The sequence below is a fragment of the Oncorhynchus kisutch genome, linkage group LG20 (genome assembly GCF_002021735.2).
Source record: "Oncorhynchus kisutch isolate 150728-3 linkage group LG20, Okis_V2, whole genome shotgun sequence".
Taxonomy (NCBI): domain Eukaryota; kingdom Metazoa; phylum Chordata; class Actinopteri; order Salmoniformes; family Salmonidae; genus Oncorhynchus; species Oncorhynchus kisutch.
Window position 1 is genome coordinate 13,796,941 of NC_034193.2, and position 22,419 is coordinate 13,819,359.

General features: G+C 44.5%; 1 protein-coding gene across 3 annotated transcripts in view; it reads left to right on the top strand.

Moving 5' to 3' along the window:
• The window catches only part of LOC109865117 (protocadherin-15-like), a 295,294-nt gene that overhangs the window by 132,970 nt on the left and 139,905 nt on the right, over positions 1-22,419 (top strand). For all 3 annotated transcript variants that reach the window (XM_031799628.1, XM_031799630.1, XM_031799629.1), the window contains 5 exons: positions 1,634-1,753; positions 2,033-2,143; positions 4,254-4,424; positions 10,993-11,101; positions 13,159-13,271. In XM_031799628.1, coding sequence (XP_031655488.1) covers positions 1,634-1,753; positions 2,033-2,143; positions 4,254-4,424; positions 10,993-11,101; positions 13,159-13,271 — 624 coding nt within the window. The remainder of the gene's footprint in view (positions 1-1,633; positions 1,754-2,032; positions 2,144-4,253; positions 4,425-10,992; positions 11,102-13,158; positions 13,272-22,419) is intronic.

A 22,419-nucleotide genomic window follows, 5' to 3' on the forward strand; every position in this document is an offset into this window, starting at 1 on the left:
CTGATAGAGGTCCACTGTGGGGCTCAGGTATGACAGCTGATAGAGGTCCACTGTGGGGCTCAGGTATGACAGCTGATAGAGGTCCACTGTGGGGCTCAGGTATGACAGCTGATAGAGGTCCACTGTGGGGCTCAGGTATGACAGCTGATAGAGGTCCACTGTGGGGCTCAGGTATGACAGCTGATAGAGGTCCACTGTGGGGCTCAGGTATGACAGCTGATAGAGGTCCACTGTGGGGCTCAGGTATGACAGCTGATAGCGGCCCACTGTTGGGCTCAGGTATGACAGCTGATAGAGGTCCACTGTGGGGCTCAGGTATGACAGCTGATAGAGGTCCACTGTGGGGCTCAGGTATGACAGCTGATAGAGGTCCACTGTGGGGCTCAGGTATGACAGCTGATAGAGGTCCACTGTGGGGCTCAGGTATGACAGCTGATAGAGGTCCACTGTGGGGCTCAGGTATGACAGCTGATAGAGGTCCACTGTGGGGCTCAGGTATGACAGCTGATAGTGGCCCACTGTTGGGCTCAGGTATGACAGCTGATAGAGGTCCACTGTGGGGCTCAGGTATGACAGCTGATAGAGGTCCACTGTGGGGCTCAGGTATGACAGCTGATAGAGGTCCACTGTGGGGCTCAGGTATGACAGCTGATAGAGGTCCACTGTGGGGCTCAGGTATGACAGCTGATAGTGGCCCACTGTTGGGCTCAGGTATGACAGCTGATAGCGGTCCACTGTGGGGCTCAGGTATGACAGCTGATAGCACTCGTGCGCCTCGCTCCACATCTCAAAGACAGAAATCAAAGAACTTTCAGAAATCAAAGAACTTTACTTCAGGTTAACTGTTTTTTGTTGTTGTAGTTTTTTGTAGTTTCTTTTTCTCCCCAATTTTGTGATTGAGACCTTGTCTCATCGCTGCAACTCCCCAACAGATCAGGAGAGGCGAAGGTTGAGTCATGCATCCTCCGAAACATGACCCGCCCAACTGCTCTTCTTAACACTGACAACCATAGTCAGCCTGCAGGCACCCGACCAGCTACAAGGAGTTGCTAAAGCGCAATGAGCCCAGTAAAGACCCCCCGGCCAAACCCTCCCATAACCCGGATGACACTAGGCCTATTGTGCGCCACCCTATGGGACTCCCGGTTATGGCCGGTTCTGACACAGCCTAGGATCGAACCCAGGTCTGTTGTGACGCCTCAAGCACTGCCTTAGAACGTTGTGCCACTCGGGAGGCCCCTAATGCGTACTGTTTGACCGAATCCTGATTTTAGCCGCCCAAAAAATAAAGACCTCTGAGATTTGAAAGAGAGATGATTTGCAACTCACAAGGATGCGACCAATTCCATATCCAATTAGCACTGCCAAGTCAAAGGGTCGCAAAATGTGACTAAATGGTCTCATTCTGGAGCCCTGCAGCTTGTTGGTTTAGCTGTGACCGTATGTCACATTCAGAATCATTGGTGTTGGATCATTAGTGTAGGATCATTAGTGTTCTGAAGAAGGTTGTTGTTGACCGAAGGCTTAGCACATGAAAAACTGACACTTGCATATGATTCAAGTGTGTGGGTAATTATTTTTATAGTTTGAATTGTTAGCACTGTCATTAGGTTGTAATAATGTTGTCTTACAGTTGACCCCAGTTGGCACCACCATCTTCTCCGGCTTCACTGGGAATAATGGAGCCCTGGACATTGATGACGGCCCAAACGGACAGATCGAATACATCATCCAGTACAACCCAACTGACCCGGTATGTCACATCTCAACACTTACTGACACATTCTCTTTAAAGCCACGACTGATGGCAATCACACTTCACAGCCCAAAAAGATTGATAAAGACATTAGAGCAGTACGGTTTTACTCATGTCACTAAGAAGGAGTCAGAAGGACACACACGTCTTGTTGAGGCAATCTCTACCCCCGAGATCTCTGCACCTGCTCTGGCAGACAATGAATTTCTCATGGGAAAAGCTTTCCTAAGTAGAGTCCACTCTTAACCCAGGGCACTGTATCTCTTTGTGTCGCAGGCGGCCAACAGGACGTTTGACATCCCTCTCACCCTCTCCGGCTCGGTGGTCCTGAGGGAGAGGCTCAACTACGAGGAAATCACCCGCTACCTGGTTCTCATCCAGGCCAATGTAAATCTGTCTGTCGGTCGGTTGGTTGGTACCTATGGTTTCCCGATAGAGATGGAAGTTAGGCTTAAGAGGGTTTTAACGACGCGTCGTTACAATGACGGCCGAAGAGGTAACATGCGTTTCCCAAAACAAAACAGAGAGAACGTTCGCTATGTGTGTCATTGGGATGACACTGAAAGGGTCGAAAGTAAGACAGCACTGCTCTCAGATCAGCTTTCCATTTTCAAATCTTACCTTAACATAATAATTATTTCACAATACTCACAATGGATCAGCTCCTAAAGATACACTATACCTACAAAAGTATGTGGACACTGCATTAAATTAGTGGATTCAGCTATTTCAGCCACATCTGTTACTGACAGGTGTATAAAATAGAGCACACAGCCATGCAATCTCTGTAGACAAACATTGGCAGTAGCATGGCCTTATGGAAGAGCTCAATGACTTTCAACGTGGCACCGTCGTAGGATGCCGCCCTTCCAACAAGTCAGTTCGTCAAATTTCTGCCCTGCTAGAGCTGCCCCGATCAACTGTAAGTACTACTATTGTGAAGTGGAAATGTCTAGGAGCAACAACGGCTCAGCCGCAAAGTGGTAGGCAACACAAGCTCACAGAACGGGATCGCTGAGTGCTGAAGCACGTAGCGGGTAAAAATTGTCTGTCCTCGATTGCAACACTCACTACCAAGTTCCAACCTGCCTCTGGAAGCAACGTCAGTACAAGAACTGTTCGTCGGGAGCCTCATGTAATGGGTTTCCATGGCCGAGCAGCCGCACACAAACCTAAAATAACCATGCGCAATGCCAAGTGTCGGCTGGAGGGGTGTAAAACCTGCCACCATTGGACTCTGGAGCAGTGGAAACACATTCTCTGGAGTGATGAATCACGCTTCACCCTCTGGCAGTCCGACGGACAAATCTGGATTTGTCAAATTCCAGGAGAACGCTATCTGCCCAAATGCATAGTGCCAACTGTAACATTTGGTGGAGGAGGAATTATGGTCTGGAGCTGTTTTTCATGGTTCAGGCTAGGCCCCTTAGTTCCAGTGAATGGGAATCTTAACGCTACAGCATACGATGCCATTCTAGACGATTCTGTGCTTCCAACTTTGTGACAACAGTTTGTGGAAGGCCCTTTCCTGTTTCAGCATGACGATGCCTCCCTGCGCAAAGCAATGTTCCAACATCTGGTGGAAAACCTTCCCAGAAGAGTGGAGGCTGTTCTAGCAGCAAAGGGGGGACCATCTCCATATTAATGATTTTGATTTTGGAATTAAATGTTCGACGAGCAGGCGTCCACATACTTTTGGTCATGTGGTGTATATTGCAACCTATGGCTGCAAATATTGAGGTGGCTTATTCTACACTGTAAATACTTAACTTGTTTTTACGGTAACTTTACAGTAACTTAATGGCAGCCATAAAGGTACCGTATGTTACCGTAAATTCCAAATGAACTATGGTTTAACAGTACATTACAGTAAATCAATTAGTCTGTCTGGGGAAACCGATGGTCCAATGAAACACTGGAGCTCTTTCCTGAGTACAGTTTTGTACAATGTGGTTTTTAAATAGGGTAGGCTATAATACTACGAAAACCTTGAAGGAAATCATTGTACCACTTTGTAAATGCAAAAATACCTTTTTGTTGTGTTCCATTATCGTTGCATGACCTTTTGAAATATAACAAGAAAACAAAATCTGTTGAAAAAAGTTAATTTAATACAAGTGCTACACTTCCAAGTCAAGAATGGTAAGTACAGATAGGAATAATGTATTATATGATGTCAAGGTCTTCATCTAGAATGGAACAAACACCAAAAACCTAATTCATTTCATTTGACCAAAATGTTTTACCTTTTGGTATTGGAACACTTGAATGAACAGATACCTGATGTGGCATATAGGTTTTGCTGTTTTCAATGCAAGTGCTTTCCAGCCTCAGATTAATACAATACATAATGTTTTAGGTAACGTGAATGTTTTTGAAAAGACAGAAAGGAAGTTGCACTTAAGATAGAATAGCTGTAGAAGACGGGTAGACGTTCAAAAATGTACTTCAAATCCTCAGCTTGCCACATCCACCCCTGTCATCTCCCCCCCTGTAGGATCGCGCCCCGTACCCCAACGAACGGCGCACCGCCACCACCACCCTGACTGTAGACGTGCTGGACGGGGATGACCTGGGGCCTATGTTCCTGCCCTGCTCTCTGGTCGACAACACACGTGACTGCAGCCCCCTCACCTACCGGGTCCACATCCTGGAGCTCACTGACCCAGTAAGTGTTATTGCACACCAGCACTGGCTCCAGAGCTCTGAGCTTCAGACCCCCTGCTGCGAAGAAGCCTTTTACATGTTGCTCCGTTCAAACAGGGCTGCTTGACAAGCAGCACACTACTCCCAGTACTAGGGAGAGAGGTGGCTGAGACACAGCTTCTCTGGCCTCTGTTTTGCATATCAGTGTAAGGGTTCTCATCCTCCTCTTCTGAGGAGGAGTAGCGAGAAGGATCGGAGGACCAATGCGCAGCGTGGTAAGTGTCCATAATGTTTTTTAATAAAGGCAATAGAACACTCGAACAAAATAACAAACGATGCCGTGAATATACAAAACCGAAAACAGTACCGTGTGGACCAAACACTCACACGGAAAACAAACACCCACAACCCAAAAGTGAAACCCAGGCTACCTAAGTATGGTTCTCAATCAGGGACAACAATTGACAGCTGCCTCTGATTGAGAACCATACTGGGCCGAACTCAAAAACCAACATAGAAAAACAAACAGACTGCCCACCCAACTCACGCCCTGGCCATACTAAAACAAAGATATAATAACAGAAGGTCAGAATGTGACAATCAGCCTCAGGAGTCAGCTTCGGCATATTACTACTAAACACAAGACTGGTTCAGTGTGATTTCTTTGTGTTTAAGATAATTTCAAAGATTTTGGCTTTAAATACAAAGGGCTATTAGATTTATGCTAGGGATAGGTTTATGCTATTTATGGGTAGTGATATATTACATTTATTGGTCATGCATAACCAGAATGAAGATGAACTGTCGAAAGTGTGAGAGGATGTGTGTATCAGAGGAGGCTAGCTGGAGGGGCTATAGGAGGACAGGCTTATTGTAATGGATGGAATCTTTCATTAATTCCACTCCAGCCATTACAATGAGCCCGTCTTCTTCTACCTCCTCCCACCAGCCTCCTCTGGTGCGTGTGAAAGTAATTTAGACTAGATTAGATTTAGACTCCCAATAGCGGGACACGTGTTTTGTCATGTAGAATGACAATCAGAATGATACCTCCTTGTCAGTTCCATTGGTTTTTGTTCACTGATCTAGGCAGGACCCTGTTTACAGTTTCTCTTGATCAGAGTCTAACACAAGCAAATGGCAGAGTCAGGGAAGCATGGAAATGCTAGAATTACAAGACAGATTATTCACAGGTAATTAGTTTTACACTTTGGACTCTCATACCTTGAGTGGAAGCACGGGTTTATTTAAATTGTTACTAATCCAAATGTAAAGTGGATACTCACGGTCAGGGAACTTTGGAACCCGGCAGACACGAGGAAAATAACATTTTCCAGGCAACCACATTAAATTGTCTTGGCGCTTAAATTCTAGGAATCTAGAAAATGATGGTTATTATCACTCCTTGAATGCACCCGACGATTGAATCCCAGACTCCACAAAAACAAAGACCTTGAGTAGCCCAGCTATTGGCTAACTCTATTGTAGATCTATTCCAACGTATTGTTAAATTGAGAGGCTGACTGGATATTTAATTTCTCAACGTAGACTTTGATCTGAAGCTATTCGTGTGATTATTGTGATTTTGCTATTCATTGTAAATGTTTGTAGGTCCTATGTAGCCAAATTGTATCTATAATCGTATGCTATCATTCATGCTAGCCAGCGCCTCACCTAAACAGGTGTTCTACTCCACGAGCCAGTGCCTTGCCTAAACACGTGTTCTACTCCGCTAGCCAGCGCCTCGCCTAAACACGTGTTCTACTCCGCTAGCCAGCGCCTCGCCTAAACACGTGTTCTACTCCGCTAGCCAACGCCTCGCCTAAACAGGTGTTCTACTCCGCTAGCCAACACCTCACCTAAACAGGTGTTCTACTCCGCTAGCCAACACCTCACCTAAACAGGTGTTCTACTCCGCTAGCCAGCGCCTCACCTAAACAGGTGTTCTACTCCGCTAGCCAGCGCCTCACCTAAACAGGTGTTCTACTCCGTTAGCCAACTCCTCTCCTAAACAGGTGTTCTACTCTGTTAGACAGCACCTCACCTAAACAGGTGTTCTACTCCACTAGCCAGCGCCTCTCCTAAACAGGTGTTCTACTCCTCTAGCCAACGCCTCACCTAAACAGGTGTTCTACTCCGCTAGCCAACGCCTCACCTAAACAGGTGTTCTACTCCTCTAGCCAACACCTCACCTAAACAGGTGTTCTACTCCTCTAGCCAACGCCTCACCTAAACAGGTGTTCTACTCCGCTAGCCAACGCCTCACGTAAACCGGTGTTCTACTCCGCTAGCCAACGCCTCACCTAAACAGGTGTTCTACTCCTCTAGCCAACGCCTCATCTAAACAGGTGTTCTACTCCGCTAGCCAGCACCTCACCTAAACATGTGTGCGTTTCTTTCACCTCCAGATCTATTCCATTGACATGATCAAGCAGCGTTTCTGCTGAAAAGTAATAAATGTCATTTTTTTGCTGACGTTCCACTATATCCTAAGAGAGTTGCAGAAGGTCAAACTGTTGTCCGTGAGAAGGCAGTGGTGCACTAGAGCCATACCAAACACAGAGGACTAAAATGACATATGCTTACATTGAGAACCTTCCACACTCCGCAGCCAAGTGACAGAACAAGGGAACAGGAGCCTTAAGTCAAGTTTACACCACTGGTTTGGGTGGCTGGTTCCTGTACTTAATTCGAACGCTAGAACGCACTCAAGGACACATTTTACGAGTGCTGTGACAGGCGGCATTATGCGATTCTGATTATGTATGCCATGGCGAAGCCAGCATAACCTCTTATCAGGTCTTCAAAACACCCCCACCTCATCCTGTCATTCCCATCAATCCCATCACTCAGGGGGCTAGTTCAGTTTCACATGTGTAATGATGTACTGTTATATTCCTCTTGTCTCTCTCAGACATCCTCCCTGTCAGGCAGCTCTCCCCGTTATCTCTTTAATGCGCCTCTCATATCTCTTCCGCCGGTGCTCAACGAAACATTTAAATCATGCTTCAACTTATTTATTGAGGCTCAGTACCGCTCAGGTACCTTGCAGCTTATAAAAAGAGCGCTCCCTGTGAAACGAAGCTTGTGATTAGAGGGGAGGAGGAGAGGGGTACAGCAGGTCATAGGTCAGATCCCAAAAACTCCTCTTGGTCACGATGTTATGCCAGTGGGTCTCCTTTCACGGTACACTTGGTTTGAAAGACAATATCTCAGGTCAGGATCCAGGAAATAGTGAGACGTTCTAGGGAACAGGAGCCAGGAGCAAGGAGAATGTTCTTGGGGAGAGTGGAGGGGCATTCCCCAAGACAAACTGATCCCTCCTGGCAGCCTCTTTATATCCTTCCATAGCAAAGAGCTAGAGAGCCTCTCCAGAGCAGGAATAACATAAAAGGTCATCCCAAACAAGGCTGAAGTGGGGCTCCAATGCTTTTTCCTCTGTCAATTCTACTAATTGGCTTCCCCCCCCCCATACGCAGCAGTACTCTGGACGTCCTTTGTGGCTAGTGTTAATATAATCTAACATACCATCAGAGCTGAGATATCAGATTGAAAATACACCACTGAGAGAACAGTAGGTAGACAACTGCTAGTGACTGTTGACAATTAACACAGGAGGCTTTGAAAGTATTGTACCCCAGTGTTGAGTGGAGCATAATTGCTTTGTTGGTGACGGGTGTGTATAAAATTCAATGGAGAGTGTAATACATTAATTCACTGGATAATTTGTTTGCTGGCTGAAATTTAAAGTTGGAATAATATATAGCTAATAATGAAAATGTGAACAGACAAGTCATTCCAAATCGAAGACGAGTAATTGGCCGTTTTGAAAACAGGTGCTGATCATATCATATGCAAAACCGTCAAATTATACCCGATGCAGAGTCTTTTAATTGAAGTTTCTTGTCGGTGTTCACTCTATATCATAGAGGAATCTGGAGATGCTCAGCATTCATTTGGAAGGTTGGGTTCATCTGAGTAGAGTAGTGTGGAGTAAAGCAGTCCATTGACTTGTCTTCCTGTGGGTTAGGGAAAATAGAGGAGGGACCAAAGGGCTGCCGTTTACTCGTTACACCATCACAGATCACACTCCACCAGAGAATCCATCCTCGTTAATTACAGTAATAAAATCCTCCCGTGCTTCAACCGGTCCCTCAAGAAACGATCTTCCTCCAGTTCAGCCGTTAAAACGCCCAGCCGACGCTCAGTCAACCATTGATTATGGGCCACGGATGTGGAACGGAGCGGAGGACCCTGGCTGGTCTGCCCGAGAAGGAGTAGTTATGGTTTCATCCAGATCAAAGGAAACACATTCATTTGGCATCATGCCTAGTTGTGTATTTCAGTCACATGAAATATTCATCTGTATCAGTCAGTCTGAGTAGTATTATTTGTAAAGAAAAGGCCAAATCTGGACTTTAAATACAGGCTTCTAAATAATTGAATGTATCACTAAAAATCTATATTCCCTTGCCTTGAATGAGGCTGATTCATTCTGCAAATCAACTTAACATCATCATCATCATCATCATCACCTTCACGCTATTTCATATAAATGCATTTCCATGTAATCTGGACACCAGTCTTGTCTGCTGCAGTTCCTCAGGAGATAAGGGCTGACTGAGGGAGTATCATCCGAGCTAATCTGTCCACCGAGGACAGGGCCCCGAAGAGTCATTAGATTTACTGCAGTCATACTGGGGCCATTGTAGTTGCAGTGGCTGAGGATTACAATGGGCCCCACGGAGATAAATCTTTGCCAAATTGTGCTCATGATCTATGATGAGGGAGGGATGTGTACAGAGCAGAGAGGAGTGGATGGGTGGCAGGTAGCCTAGTGGTTAAGAGCATTGGGCCAGTACCTGAAAGGTTGCTGGTTTGACTTGGTGAAAAATCTGCCGATGTGCCCTTGAGCAAGGCACTTAAGCCTAAATGCTCCTGTAAGTCACCCTGGATAACAGTGTCTGATAAAATGTAAAAATTTTGCCTCCACTTAACAACTACTCATAGAGCTGTGTGAAGTATGATGATCAAGTAACATGGGGAGGAATGACAGGAGGAAAATCCTTTTGTTTCATTCGGAGCTTGATTCCAGGTGGCTTTATTACGGTTCTGACTAATGTCTGACCTCCTTGTAGTCTTTGTACTCTGCAAGGTAAACAAACCGAGATGTCTGTCATTTATTCCACACAAACAGCGTCTGTCTTTGCAGCACCTCAGCTCCTCGAGCTTGTCATCAATGTCTGTCACAAATGGTCATTTCCTGCCAACCAGCCCCCGGAGCATATGGTTCTACCGATGTGTGTGTGTTTGTGTGTGTTTACAGCAGCTGCTCGAGACTTCTTCCTGGCACACAGAGATCACAATTATGCTGTGGGGTCCCTGTAGGGGTCATGACACACACACACGCACACACACACACACACACACACACACACACACACACACACACACACACACACACACACACACACACACACACACACACACACACACACACACACACAGAAAGACAAGATTCCCAGAGCCTTATTTCAGAGGCAACCAGGCAGCTAACACTGGTTGAAACTCATCTTCGCTTTTAGCAGTGTCACTTGGTTTCTCTGAGGAGAGTTGAGTTCGAAATGAGCTGCTTATTTACTGGGACTGAGACGGGGGCCCGCCTGTTGTTTGTAATTCTGCACATCTTTACTCCTCCCCCAAGGCTGGGGCAACTTGGAATGGAGGACCAGTTACTCACTTTATTATTTCTTCTCCCTTCCTGTTCTCTCTCTCTCTCTCTCTGGAGTCTCTCACTTTCACAAACTCTTTCTCTCTCTTCAAACTTTATTTTTCAGTCTCTCTCTCCCCCACCGTCTCATTCCCTCTTTTCCTGTCTTTCTTTTCCTACCCTTTTCTCTCTTTTTCTCCCTCTTTCTCTCTCTCTCTCGTTTTCCCTCCCTCTGTTCCTCTCCCTCTTTTTCACTCTTTTCTCGCTCTCTTTTCTTCCCTCTCTTTCTTTCTTTCTTTCTTTCTTTCTTTCTTTCTTTCTTTCTTTCTTTCTTTCTTTCTTTCTTTCTTTCTTTCTTTCTTTCTTTCTTTCTTTCTTTCTTTCTTTCTTTCTTTCTCTTTCTCACTCTCCATTCCTCTCTCTCCCACGCTCTCTCTTGTGCTTTCAACCTCTTAAATGACATAAAGAAGTGTTGCACCGGGGAGAACAACACAAATGTCTGCAGTTCATTGGTCTTTGTGACAGACGCTGTGATAAAGAGGTCCACAAAGAGGTCACACAGTTTATTCACTGTTTGAAGAATACACCTTTTACTGCAAAGCAAGTCAGCAGAATCTACATGACTTGTGCTTTGCCCATAATGTTTAAGTTAGAGATACAACTGAAACACTGCAATTATTTTGCTGTTGCTGCTGTGAAATGCCAAGATAACTAATTGAGGAAGATTGTGTCCAACGCCATACATGAATTCTTCATCATTTATTTTCACCCTTTTAGCACAGCAAGAATGGAAGCTCCCATATCCCACACTGTGGAAATGACTCTTTTTTTAAATAGTATTGACAGCCAGATAGAACTAACCATTACCCTTTCATTTCAGAGCAAAGTGAACCCTGTCAACGTGACTCCCGTCATTCAGGCCGTGGACCAGGACAGGAACATCCAGCCTCCATCACAGAGGCCAGGCATCCTCTACTCCATCCTCATTGGTAGGTCCCTGTTAACACGGCTGTCATCTACAGTGCATTCGGAATGTATCTACACACAATAACACGTAATGACAAAGCGAAAACAGGTTTTTAGAAATGTTTGCACATTTATAAAACAGAAATGCCTTATTTGCATAAGTATTCAGACCTTTTGCTATGAGACTCACACCTGAAAACAGGTGTATCCTGTTTTCATTGACCATCCTTGAGATGTTTACACAACTTGATAGGAGGCCACATGTGGTAAACGCAATTCATTGGACATGATTTGGAAAGGCACACACCTGTCTATATAAGGTCCCACAGTTGACCGTGCATGTCAGAGCAAAAACCAAGACATGAGGTCAAAGGAATTGTCCATAGAGCGCCGAGACAGGATTGTGTCGAGGCACAGATCTGGGGGAGGGTACCAAAACAAATCTGCAGCATTCAAGGTCTCCAAGAACACAGTGGCCTCCATCATTCTTAAATGGAAGAAATTTGGAACACTTCCTCGAGCTGCACTCCACCAATCAGGCCTTTATGATAGAGTGGCCAGATGGTAAAAGGTAAAAGGCACATGACAGCCTGCTTGAAGTTTGCACCTAAAGGACCTTTGGCCTTAATGTCAAGCATCACGCCTGGAGCAAACCTGGCACCATCCCTACGGTGAAGCATGGTGGTGGCAGCATCATGCTGTGGGGATGTTTTTCAGCAGCAGGGACTGGGAGACTAGTCTGGATTGAGGGAAAGATGAACGGAACAAAATACAGAGAGATCCTTGATGAAAGACCTGCTCCAGAGGGCTCAGGACCTCAGACTGGGGTGAAGGTTCACCTTCCAACAGGACAACGACCCTGAGCACACAGCCAAGACAATGCAGGAGTGGCTTCGGGACAAGTCTCGGAATATCCTTGAGTGGCCCAGCCAGAGCCCGGACTTGAACCTGATCGAACATCTTTGGAGAGACCTGAAAATAGCGGTGTAGCGCCATACCCCAAAAGAGTTGTCTGTATTCGCTGCCAAAGGTGCTTCAAAGGGTCTGAAAATACTTATGTAAATGTGATACTTATGTTTTCTTTTTTATTAATTTGCTAAAATTTCTAAAACCTGTTTACTTTTTGTTTTTGTGTAGTATTGTGTATAGATTGAGGGCAAAAAACAATTGAATACATTTTAGAATAAGGCAATAACGTTAAAAAAATCAAGGGTTCAAGAGTTCTGAATACTTTCCAAATGCACTGCTATATACAGTCACCACTGTACCACGCATTGCAGAGGGAATAGCTACAGTATCTCCCGGGCCTTCAGAGGGGATAGCTAGCTCCCTGGCCTTCAGAGGGGATAGCTAGCTCCCTGGCCTTCAGAGGGGATAGCTAGCTCCCGGGCCTTCAGAGGGGATAGCTAGCTCCCGGGCCTTCAGAGGGGATAGCTAGCTCCCGGGCCTGGCCATGCAGAGGGGTGGTGGTTGTGGGGACTCAGCACAGGCAGCAATAGCCAAAAGGCTGGTGGTGGGGAGGGAGGGAGGATGCACTGGAGAGATGAGTGGGAGGCGGGGTAGGATGAGATGCATTTCTGCCGGCGGCGGCGAAGGGGAGTGGAGGGCCACCTGTGGTGAGCTGAGATGAGCAACGCAGGGCTATTACAGGGCTGGAGCAGGCAGCAGCACAGCTGTAGTCCCTGCAGGGAATCATGCTGATGTGGAATGCTCCCCTCCTCGCTCCCCGGCTCTCTGGGAGGCCAATAAAGAGATGTCTGGGCGAGAGAGAGAGAGAGAGACCTGTCGGTCAGAGACAGCGATGGATCAGTCTGTCTGGAAGGCGGAGGGATCCTTCAATACCTCCGCCTTCTTTACCCCGATCATTTGAAAGCAACCTGGTATTCTCTGACATACACTGACAATAAGCTTTTAATACTTTTCATTATAATTACAGTCATGTATACGTGTAATGACAGGTGCAGTAAAATGTATTAAAAGTAACGATATATAGAAGACTTACAGTATTTTCCTAAAGACTCCATCTTCTCCCCTGACTTTCAGAGTGACGGTTGCTTATTTCCCTGTCTCCCGGTTTTAGGCAAGCCTGAGACGTATGTCGACTTCTTCTCCCTGAACAGAACCACCGCCGAGCTGCAGCTCCTCAAACCGCTCATCAGGGACCTGTACAATAGATTTGACTTGGTAATCAAGGTAATCAGAATAAAGCTCTGTAGCCCAGGATTCTCTCTTCATGACAGGGTCATGGTCTTTTATTCTTATTAAGAGGGGACTGATCCGGTAAATCATACCTGGAAAGAGGCAGAGGCTGGGGATGCACTGGCTGTAGGTGTGTGTGTGTGTGTGTGTGTTAAACCCCATCAGGATGAGTCAGGTATCTCACACATCATCGCCCAGGAGGCTTGTTGCTTTAAACTCCAGAGGGCGATGATCCGTTAAGTCTCTGCACGCTACAAGGATCCTCCCACTCAGAGGGGAATATGAACATGAGCTTCTGGAGATAGAGCTCCTTTATCAGGCCAGGGGTAACTCCTGTACTACAGAGGGCTCAAAGTCAGGAGCAAAGAGCCCAGTGCTGTGTGTTATATAAAAAAATTGTGATTGCTTAGGCACCAACTTTGAAACTATAGGCTATTTTTGCAAAACTCTACACACCAACCACAAAACCTTACACCAAACCAGCACAACATTATATATCTCTTGCAAAAGCAAACAATTCTTGCAAAATTCTTCAAACTCTTTTTTGATATTTTTTCTGTGGTTTTGCGTCTACAGTACACACAAACCATCATTTGAATGAGCACACGAAGCACCAACTAGGCACTGATGGTATAACTGGAAAACACTTGTGGCTTTTGCTTTTTCTGTTTGCAGGGAAAAGCAGTTTGCAATAAAGTTTTGTCATACATGTATTAAACACACATATAGTCATGGCCAAAACCTTTGAGAATTACACAAATATTAATTTCCACCAAGTTTGCTGCTTCAGTGTCTTTAGATATTTTTGTCAGATGTTACTATGGAATACTGAAGTATAATTACAAGCATTTCAGAAGTGTCAATGGCTTTTATTGACAATTACATGAAGTTGATGCAGACTAAATATTTGCAGTGTTGACCCTTCTTTTTCAAGACCTCTGCAATCCGCCCTGGCATGCTGTCAATTAACTTCTGGGCCACATCCTGACTGATGGCAGCCCATTCTTGCATAGTCAATGCTTGGAGTTTGTCAGAATTTGTGGCTTTTTGTTTGTCCACCTGCCTCTTGAGGATTGACCACACGTTCTCAATGGGATTAAGATCTGGGGAGTTTCCTGGCCATTGACCCAAAATATCGATGTTTTGTTCCCCGAGCCACTTAGTTATCACTTTTGCCTTATGGCAAGGTGCTCCATCATGCTGGAAAAGGCATTGTTCGTCACCAAACTGTACCTGGTTGGTTGGGAGAAGTTGCTCTCGGGAGGATGTGTTTGGTACCATTCTTTATTCACAGCTCTGTTCTTAGGCAATATTGTGAGTGAGCCCACTCCCTTGGCTGAGAAGCAACCCCACACATGAATGATCTCAGGATGCTTTACAGTTGGTATGACACAGGACTGATGGTAGCGCTCACCTTGTCTTCTCCGGACAAGCTTTTTTCCGGATGCCGCAAACAATCGGAAAGGGGATTCATCAGAGAAAATGACTTTACCTCAGTCCTCAGCAGTCCAATCCCTGTATGTTTTGCAGAATATCAGTCTATCCCTGATGTTTTTCCTGGAGAGAAGTGGCTTCTTTGCTGCCCTTCTTGACACCAGGCCATCCATCCTCTCCTTGATGTTCTTGCTGATCCGATAAATGGTTGATCTAGGTGCAATCTTACTGGTAGCAATATCCTTGCCTGTGAAGCCCTTTTTGTGCAAAGCAATGATGACTGCTTGTGTTTCCTTGCAGGTAACCATGGTTGACAGAGGATGAACAATGATTCTAAGCACCACCCTCCTTTTGAAGCTTCCAGTCTGTTATTTGAACTCAATCAGCATGACCGAGTGATCTCCAGCCCTGTCCTCGTCAACACTCACACATGTGTTAACGAGAGAATCACTGACATGATGTCAGCTGGTCTTTTTGTGGCAGGGCTGAAATGCAGCAGCCTTTGTGAAAATTCATATTTGTGTCATTCTCTAAACTTTTGGCCACGACTGTACACACAGGTATGCAAATGTACAAAGTTTTCCGAACATAACACACTATCAATACAAATGAGGGGAAAATGTTCTAACACTCCTCAAACAACAAAAGTGCAGTAGAAGAAAACTAAAACATTTATTCTTGAAAAAAAAGAACATAAACAAATGTGGCTCCATCTCACCTTCTTTGTGGGTCTGGTCAAAAGACTTCATCCACATCACATGTTGTCTTCAGCTGGGCAGCATGGAAAGTATCGTCTGGAGTGCTGTATTCAGGCCTGACATGACCCCTGATCCATGTCTCCACAAGCCTCCTCTATTGTCTGCAGAAGGGGTATGTGTTGGTGGGGCTGGTGATCATACACCTTCCAATGCCATGCAGAGAAGAATTCTTCAATAGGATTCAAGAACAGAGAGTATGGGGGAGATTGAGTGCGATGAAAAGTGGGTGACCTGTGAACCAATTGCGGACCACAGCAGCCCGGTGGAAACTAACATTGTCCCAGATGATGACGTACCTGGGTTGCTCTGGCCCCTGGTCATTAGGAATTAGTCTGTTGTTGAGGGTGTCCAGAAATGTGATAATGTGTGCAGTGTTGTATGAGCCTAGGATTGCATGATGGTGAAGGACGCCGTTTTGAATAATAGCCGCACATATTGTATTGTTGCCACCACGTTGTCCTGAGACGTTGATGATGGCACGGTGTCCGATGATATTACTGCTACGGCCCCTTGTTTTTGCAATGATGAAACCTGCCTCGTCCACATATATTAGCTCATGATACACTGCATCTGCTTCTAGCTCAATGACTCTCTGAAAGAGTCAAGACAAGACATGTAGCACAGTAGGAAAAGACAGGGATCAGTCAATATGATGTAGCACCATACACTTCCAGATCCAGTACCAATGATAGGATAGTATAGCTTACCTGCACATATTCATATCTCAGTTGTTTTACACAGTCTGAGTTACTTTCGAAAGGGACTCTGTACAACTGCTTCATCCTAAATCTATTGTGTTTCAGTAGACGAGACAGTGCAGAGAGACTCACTCTGTTGACGTTTTGGTAATATGGTGTTATCTCATTATGTGGTGCTGCAGTTCTCGGAGTCTGATGCAGTTATTTGCAATGACCATATTTACAAAGTGGGTCTCCTGCTCTGGGGTGACAGTCAACCTCCTCCACCAGATAGTTGTTTTTGCAGTTCTGTAAAAGCATTTGAATGGTTTTAGTGATAGATCCTTCTCATTATGAAGGTACAGTACATATTACTGTACCAGTAAGACAACAGCCCTTACAGTTACTTACCAGTTCTCATTTTGAAATATCCGGATGATACCTGCAACAGTTTAGCGGCTCAGATTAGGCTGAACCCGTTGCCCAGCCTCCCTCATGCTCATCCCATGGTTGACAACATGGTCAACCACAGTCGCTCTGATTTCATCAGTTATTGTGTTCCTGACTCCCTGGGCACCAACAGCCAGTAAACAAAAGGGTTCTCCAGCTGTCCCCATAAGAATCCCTTTTGGTTTCAGGTACAACCTTTTTTGATTTCAGGTACAACCATCTGCAGAAAGGGTTCTACTTGAAACCAAAAGGGTTCTACCTGGAACCCAACAAGGGTTCTTCAAATGGTTCTCCTATGGGGACAGCCGAAGTACCCTTTTAGGTTCTTGATAACACCTTTTTATCTAAGACCAGCAATGTGCTTGAGTGATGTTCTCCTTCAGGATTCAGAGTGGCTTCCTCCTCTCTCTTTCCCCGTCAGCTTTCGTCTTTCCATTCCTCCCTTCTCCCTCCCTCCATCCTTCTCTCTCCCTCCATCCCTCTAGTCTGAGAGTGGGAGAGATCAGCTCAGCGGTAAACCCATTTACCAGTCTGCCCTGTCCTCTGTCAGTTATAGAGTGCAAAAAAAACAAAATGATTATCTTTCCATAAGCATCTGTTGGTGTTGGAAAGTTTCTTCGAGGCTTCATTGAGTTGGAACTTGCCAGGCTGCGAATAAAGCAGATACTGCCCTGCGGCTGCGTTTAAATATAGACACACCGTATGAATAAATCAGATACTGCCCTGCGGCTGCGTTAAATATAGACGCACAGTATGAATAAAGCAGATACTGCCCTGCGGCTGCGTTTAAATATAGACGCACGGTATGAATAAATCAGATACTGCCCTGCGGCTGCGTTAAATATAGACGCACAGTATGAATAAAGCAGATACTGCCCTGTGGCTGCATTAAATATAGACGCACAGTATGAATAAAGCAGATACTGCCCTGCGGCTGCGTTAAATATAGACACATGGTATGAATAAAGCAGATACTGCCCTGCTGCTGCGTTAAATATAGACACATGGTATGAATAAAGCAGATACTGCCCTGTGGCTGCGTTAAATATAAACGCACAGTATGAATAAATCAGATACTGCCCTGCGGTTGCGTTAAATAGACACACAGTATGAATAAATCCGATACTGCCCTGCGGCTGCGTTAAATATAGACACACAGTATGAATAAAGCAGATACTGCCCTGTGGCTGCATTAAATATAGACACACAGTATGAATAAATCAGATACTGCCCTGCGGCTGCGTTAAATATAAACGCACAGTATGAATAAATCAGATACTGCCCTGCGGCTGCGTTAAATATAGACACACAGTATGACAGAGATGCATCTGAGAGGAATAGACTCAGAATGGAGGGGAGGGTGCAGCTGGGTGTCTGGTGGACAGAGACATATACGTTCCTGATGACTATCATATTTGAATGATACGTGTATGTGATTGACTATCGGAGTGGTTTGAGAGATGTTGATGACATACTTGTTAATCACCCTTAATTGAGTACATGGAGTCGGTCATCCAATGCTTTCTACCACCAGTGTAATTGAATGGAGCTGCAGAGTATACGTTTGGTTATGGACCACTTCTAAGATTTAATAGTTTCAGTAACTGCTTGTTTAAATTCTGTTTGTTTATATTTGGTTCTCATTCTGTTTGATATGATCGCTGCTCGCGGGTGTCAGTTCAGGAATCTGATCTTAGTTGGGGGGGGGGGCAATCGACTTAATATTCCCCCACCAGGGAGGTGTGAAGTGCTTTTGACACAAGACATTGCTATTCATATATACACAGTTACAAACTGTTCTAGCCAGTAATGGAGACCATGCTGTCACTCACTTAACACTTTGGCTTCCATGTTGAGTTCTCACAAGACATGGCCTCAGAGGCGAGGATGGTGTTTGATGCAGTAACCTTGAGATTTGTATTGAAAATATAACTGAAAATAATATTTAGTATTCCACAGAAACACAAGTGTTTTGGTTGATTGTGCGTGGGGCATATTATTCCAAACGGACTGCAAAATGATACAGTTTCAGTGCCACCATAAAGTGGTCACAACAACCCCAGACTTTTTCCATATTTTGTTGTGTTACAAAGTGGGATTAAAATGGATTTAATTGTCATTGTTAGTCAACGATCTAAATAAAATAACCTGTAATGTCAAAGTAGAAGAAGCATTCTAAAATTTGTAAAAGATTCCTGAAAAATAAAACACTAATATATATTCATCAGATAAGTATTCAACCCCCTGAGTCAATACGTGTTAGAATCACCTTTGGCAGTGATTACAACTGTGAGTCTTTCTGGAAATTTCTCTAAGAGCTTTCCAAACTTGGATTGTGCAACATTACTCTTTAAGAAAATCCTTCAAATTGGTTGTTGATCATTGATCGACAACCATTTCAGGTCTTTCCATAGGAACATGCACTGTCTTCTTGGGAAGCAACTCCAGTGTAGATTTGGCCTTGTGTTTTAGGTTATTGTCCATCTGAAAGGTGAGTTCATCTCCCAGTGTCTGCTGGAAAGCAGACTGAACCAGGTTTTCCTCTAGGATTTTGATTAGCGCCATTCCATAATTTTTTTATATTGAAAAACTCCCAATTCCTTAATTTTTTACAAGCATACTAATAACATGATGCAGTCACCACTTTGCTTGAGAATATGGAAAGTGGTGCTCAGTAATGTGTTTTATTGGATTTGCCCTAAACATAACACTGTATTCAGGACAGAAAGTGAATTGCTTTGCCACATTTTTTGCAGTATTACGTTAGTGCCTGTTGGAAACAGGATGTTCTGGGATATATATGCTTCCTCATTTTCACTCTGTCATTTAGGTTAGTATTGTGGAGTAACTACAATGTTGTTGATCTTTGTAGTGACTGGGTGTATTGATACACCATCTGAAGTGTAATTAATAATTTAACCTTGCTCAAAATGATATGCAATGTCTGCTTTTTTAAAATTTGTACCCATCTACCAATTGGTGTCCTTCTTCGTGAGGCATTTGAAAACCTCCCTGGTCTTTGTGGTTGACTGAGGGACCTTATAGATGATTGTATGTGTGGGGTACAGAGGTAGTCATCCAAAACTCATGTTAAACACTATTATTGCACACACAGTCCATGCAACTTATTATGTGACTTGTTAAGCACATTTTTACTCCTGAACTTATTTAAGCTTCCCATAACAAAGGGGTTTTATTCTTTTTGACTCAAGACACGTTCTGACCAAAGTTTTGTTGTTTTATCTTTGTTTGTTTGTTTTAGTATGGTCAGGGTGTGAGTTGGGTGGGCAGTCTGTTTGTTTTAGTATGGTCAGGGCGTGAGTTGGGTGGGCAGTCTGTTTGTTTTAGTATGGTCAGGGTGTGAGTTGGGTGGGCAGTCTGTTTGTTTTAGTATGGTCAGGGTGTGAGTTGGGTGGGCAGTCTGTTTGTTTTAGTATGGTCAGGGTGTGAGTTGGGTGGGCAGTCTGTTTGTTTTAGTATGGTCAGGGTGTGAGTTGGGTGGGCAGTCTGTTTGTTTTAGTATGGTCAGGGTGTGAGTTGGGTGGGCAGTCTGTTTTAGTATGGTCAGGGTGTGAGTTGGGTGGGCAGTCTGTTTGTTTTAGTATGGTCAGGGTGTGAGTTGGGTGGGTAGTCTGTTTGTTTTAGTATGGTCAGGGTGTGAGTTGGGTGGGCAGTCTGTTTGTTTTAGTATGGTCAGGGTGTGAGTTGGGTGGGCAGTCTGTTTGTTTTAGTATGGTCAGGGTGTGAGTTGGGTGGGCAGTCTGTTTGTTTTAGTATGGTCAGGGTGTGAGTTGGGTGGGCAGTCTGTTTGTTTTAGTATGGTCAGGGTGTGAGTTGGGTGGGCAGTCTGTTTGTTTTAGTATGGTCAGGGTGTGAGTTGGGTGGGCAGTCTGTTTGTTTTAGTATGGTCAGGGTGTGAGTTGGGTGGGCAGTCTGTTTGTTTTAGTATGGTCAGGGTGTGAGTTGGGTGGGCAGTCTGTTTGTTTTAGTATGGTCAGGGCGTGAGTTGGGTGGGCAGTCTGTTTGTTTTAGTATGGTCAGGGTGTGAGTTGGGTGGGCAGTCTGTTTGTTTTAGTATGGTCAGGGTGTGAGTTGGGTGGGCAGTCTGTTTGTTTTAGTATGGTCAGGGTGTGAGTTGGGTGGGCAGTCTGTTTGTTTTAGTATGGTCAGGGTGTGAGTTGGGGTGGGCAGTCTGTTTGTTTTAGTATGGTCAGGGTGTGAGTTGGGGTGGGCAGTCTGTTTGTTTTAGTATGGTCAGGGTGTGAGTTGGGTGGGCAGTCTGTTTGTTTTAGTATGGTCAGGGTGTGAGTTCGGCCCAGTATGGTTCTCAATCAGAGGCAGCTGTCAATTGTTGTCCCTGATTGAGAATCATACTTAGGTAGCCTGGGTTTCAGTTTTGGGTTGTGGGTGTTTGTCTTCCGTGTCAGTGTTTGTCGCCACACGGGACTGTTTCGGTCATTTCACGTTTATTGTTTTGTATTTCGTAGTGTTCAGTTTATGTTTTAAAATAAACATTATGGACACTTACCACGCTGCGTTTTGGTCCTCCGATCCTTCTCGCTTCTCCTCCTCAGAAGAGGAGGACGAGATCCCTAGCAGACATTTCAGCTTTTCAATTTTTTATTAATTAGCCAAAATTTTGAAAAACATAATTCTGCGTTGAAATGATGGGGTATTGTTTGTAGGCCAGTGGCAAAAATCTCAGTTTAATATATTTTAAATTCAAGCTATTTTTATAAAATAAAAATAAATGGGGGAGGGGAGGGCTTATATTTGCCCTGTTACAGAAGCATGTAATGGAGATGTTTCTTGCATATCCCCCTGAGACGCCCGCAGGGGATGTGGGTCACGATTGTGCAGTGCCCTTTGGACAATTAGAGTTAAGTGCCTTGCTCGAGGGCACAGCAACATATTTTTCACCTTGTCGGGCTCCGGTATTCGAACCAGCAGCCTTCGAACCAAACCTTGAGACTACCTGCCACCCGCTATATAAATCACTTTTATCTCAGTCGAAAACATAAAGTTACTATTGTCAGAATGTCAGATTTAATGTCAGATTGTTGTTACACAAAGCCCTGCACATACATATCAAAGTGCAATTAGAAGGCATATTGTTCACTCATTGAAATTATATAATATTCTAATATAATTGTGAGTGACATAGCCCCAGGTTAACGCTAGACACTTTGATGCATGGGATTATGAGCAGTTCTTTATTTTTGTGTATTTTGTCTGGTAGACCAGTCAGTGAATGGACCTGAAGACAGTTGATTTTGTGGAGCCTCTGAATACAGACAATCATGGAGGTGGAGGGATATTGGCAACACCTTTTGAAGGCTAGGCCTTTTATGGGACATTCAGCTGGTTGATGAAGACATTAATTTCATCACCAGTCATCTGTGTTTTTTTTTTATCTAAGAGCTGCAGAAGCCACCCCTCTCCCTCTTTTGTTGTCATGATCAATAATTGCAAGGCGGTTTCATTACTCTATTGACACGACTGTACTGATTGACCGTAGATTGGATCAAAATTACTGATGGAGAGAATAAAACAAACGGGCCTCTACAATGAATGAGTCTCCAGTCTATTTCCATGTTTGTTAGAAAGGAATAGAATTACAAAGCAATAAACATCACCCTTTGGTATTCTCAAATGTCATTCCAATTGGTTCATTTCTGTATCCTTGTTGGATTCAATCACGTTTTTATCAGTTATCATTAGAAAGTTCAGTCCATGAACCAATATTGTGCAAAACCTCAGTGCTGCTTACATGCACATTTTGAGAAGTTCTCGGTCATGTTAATTAGGGGGTAAATGTTTTTG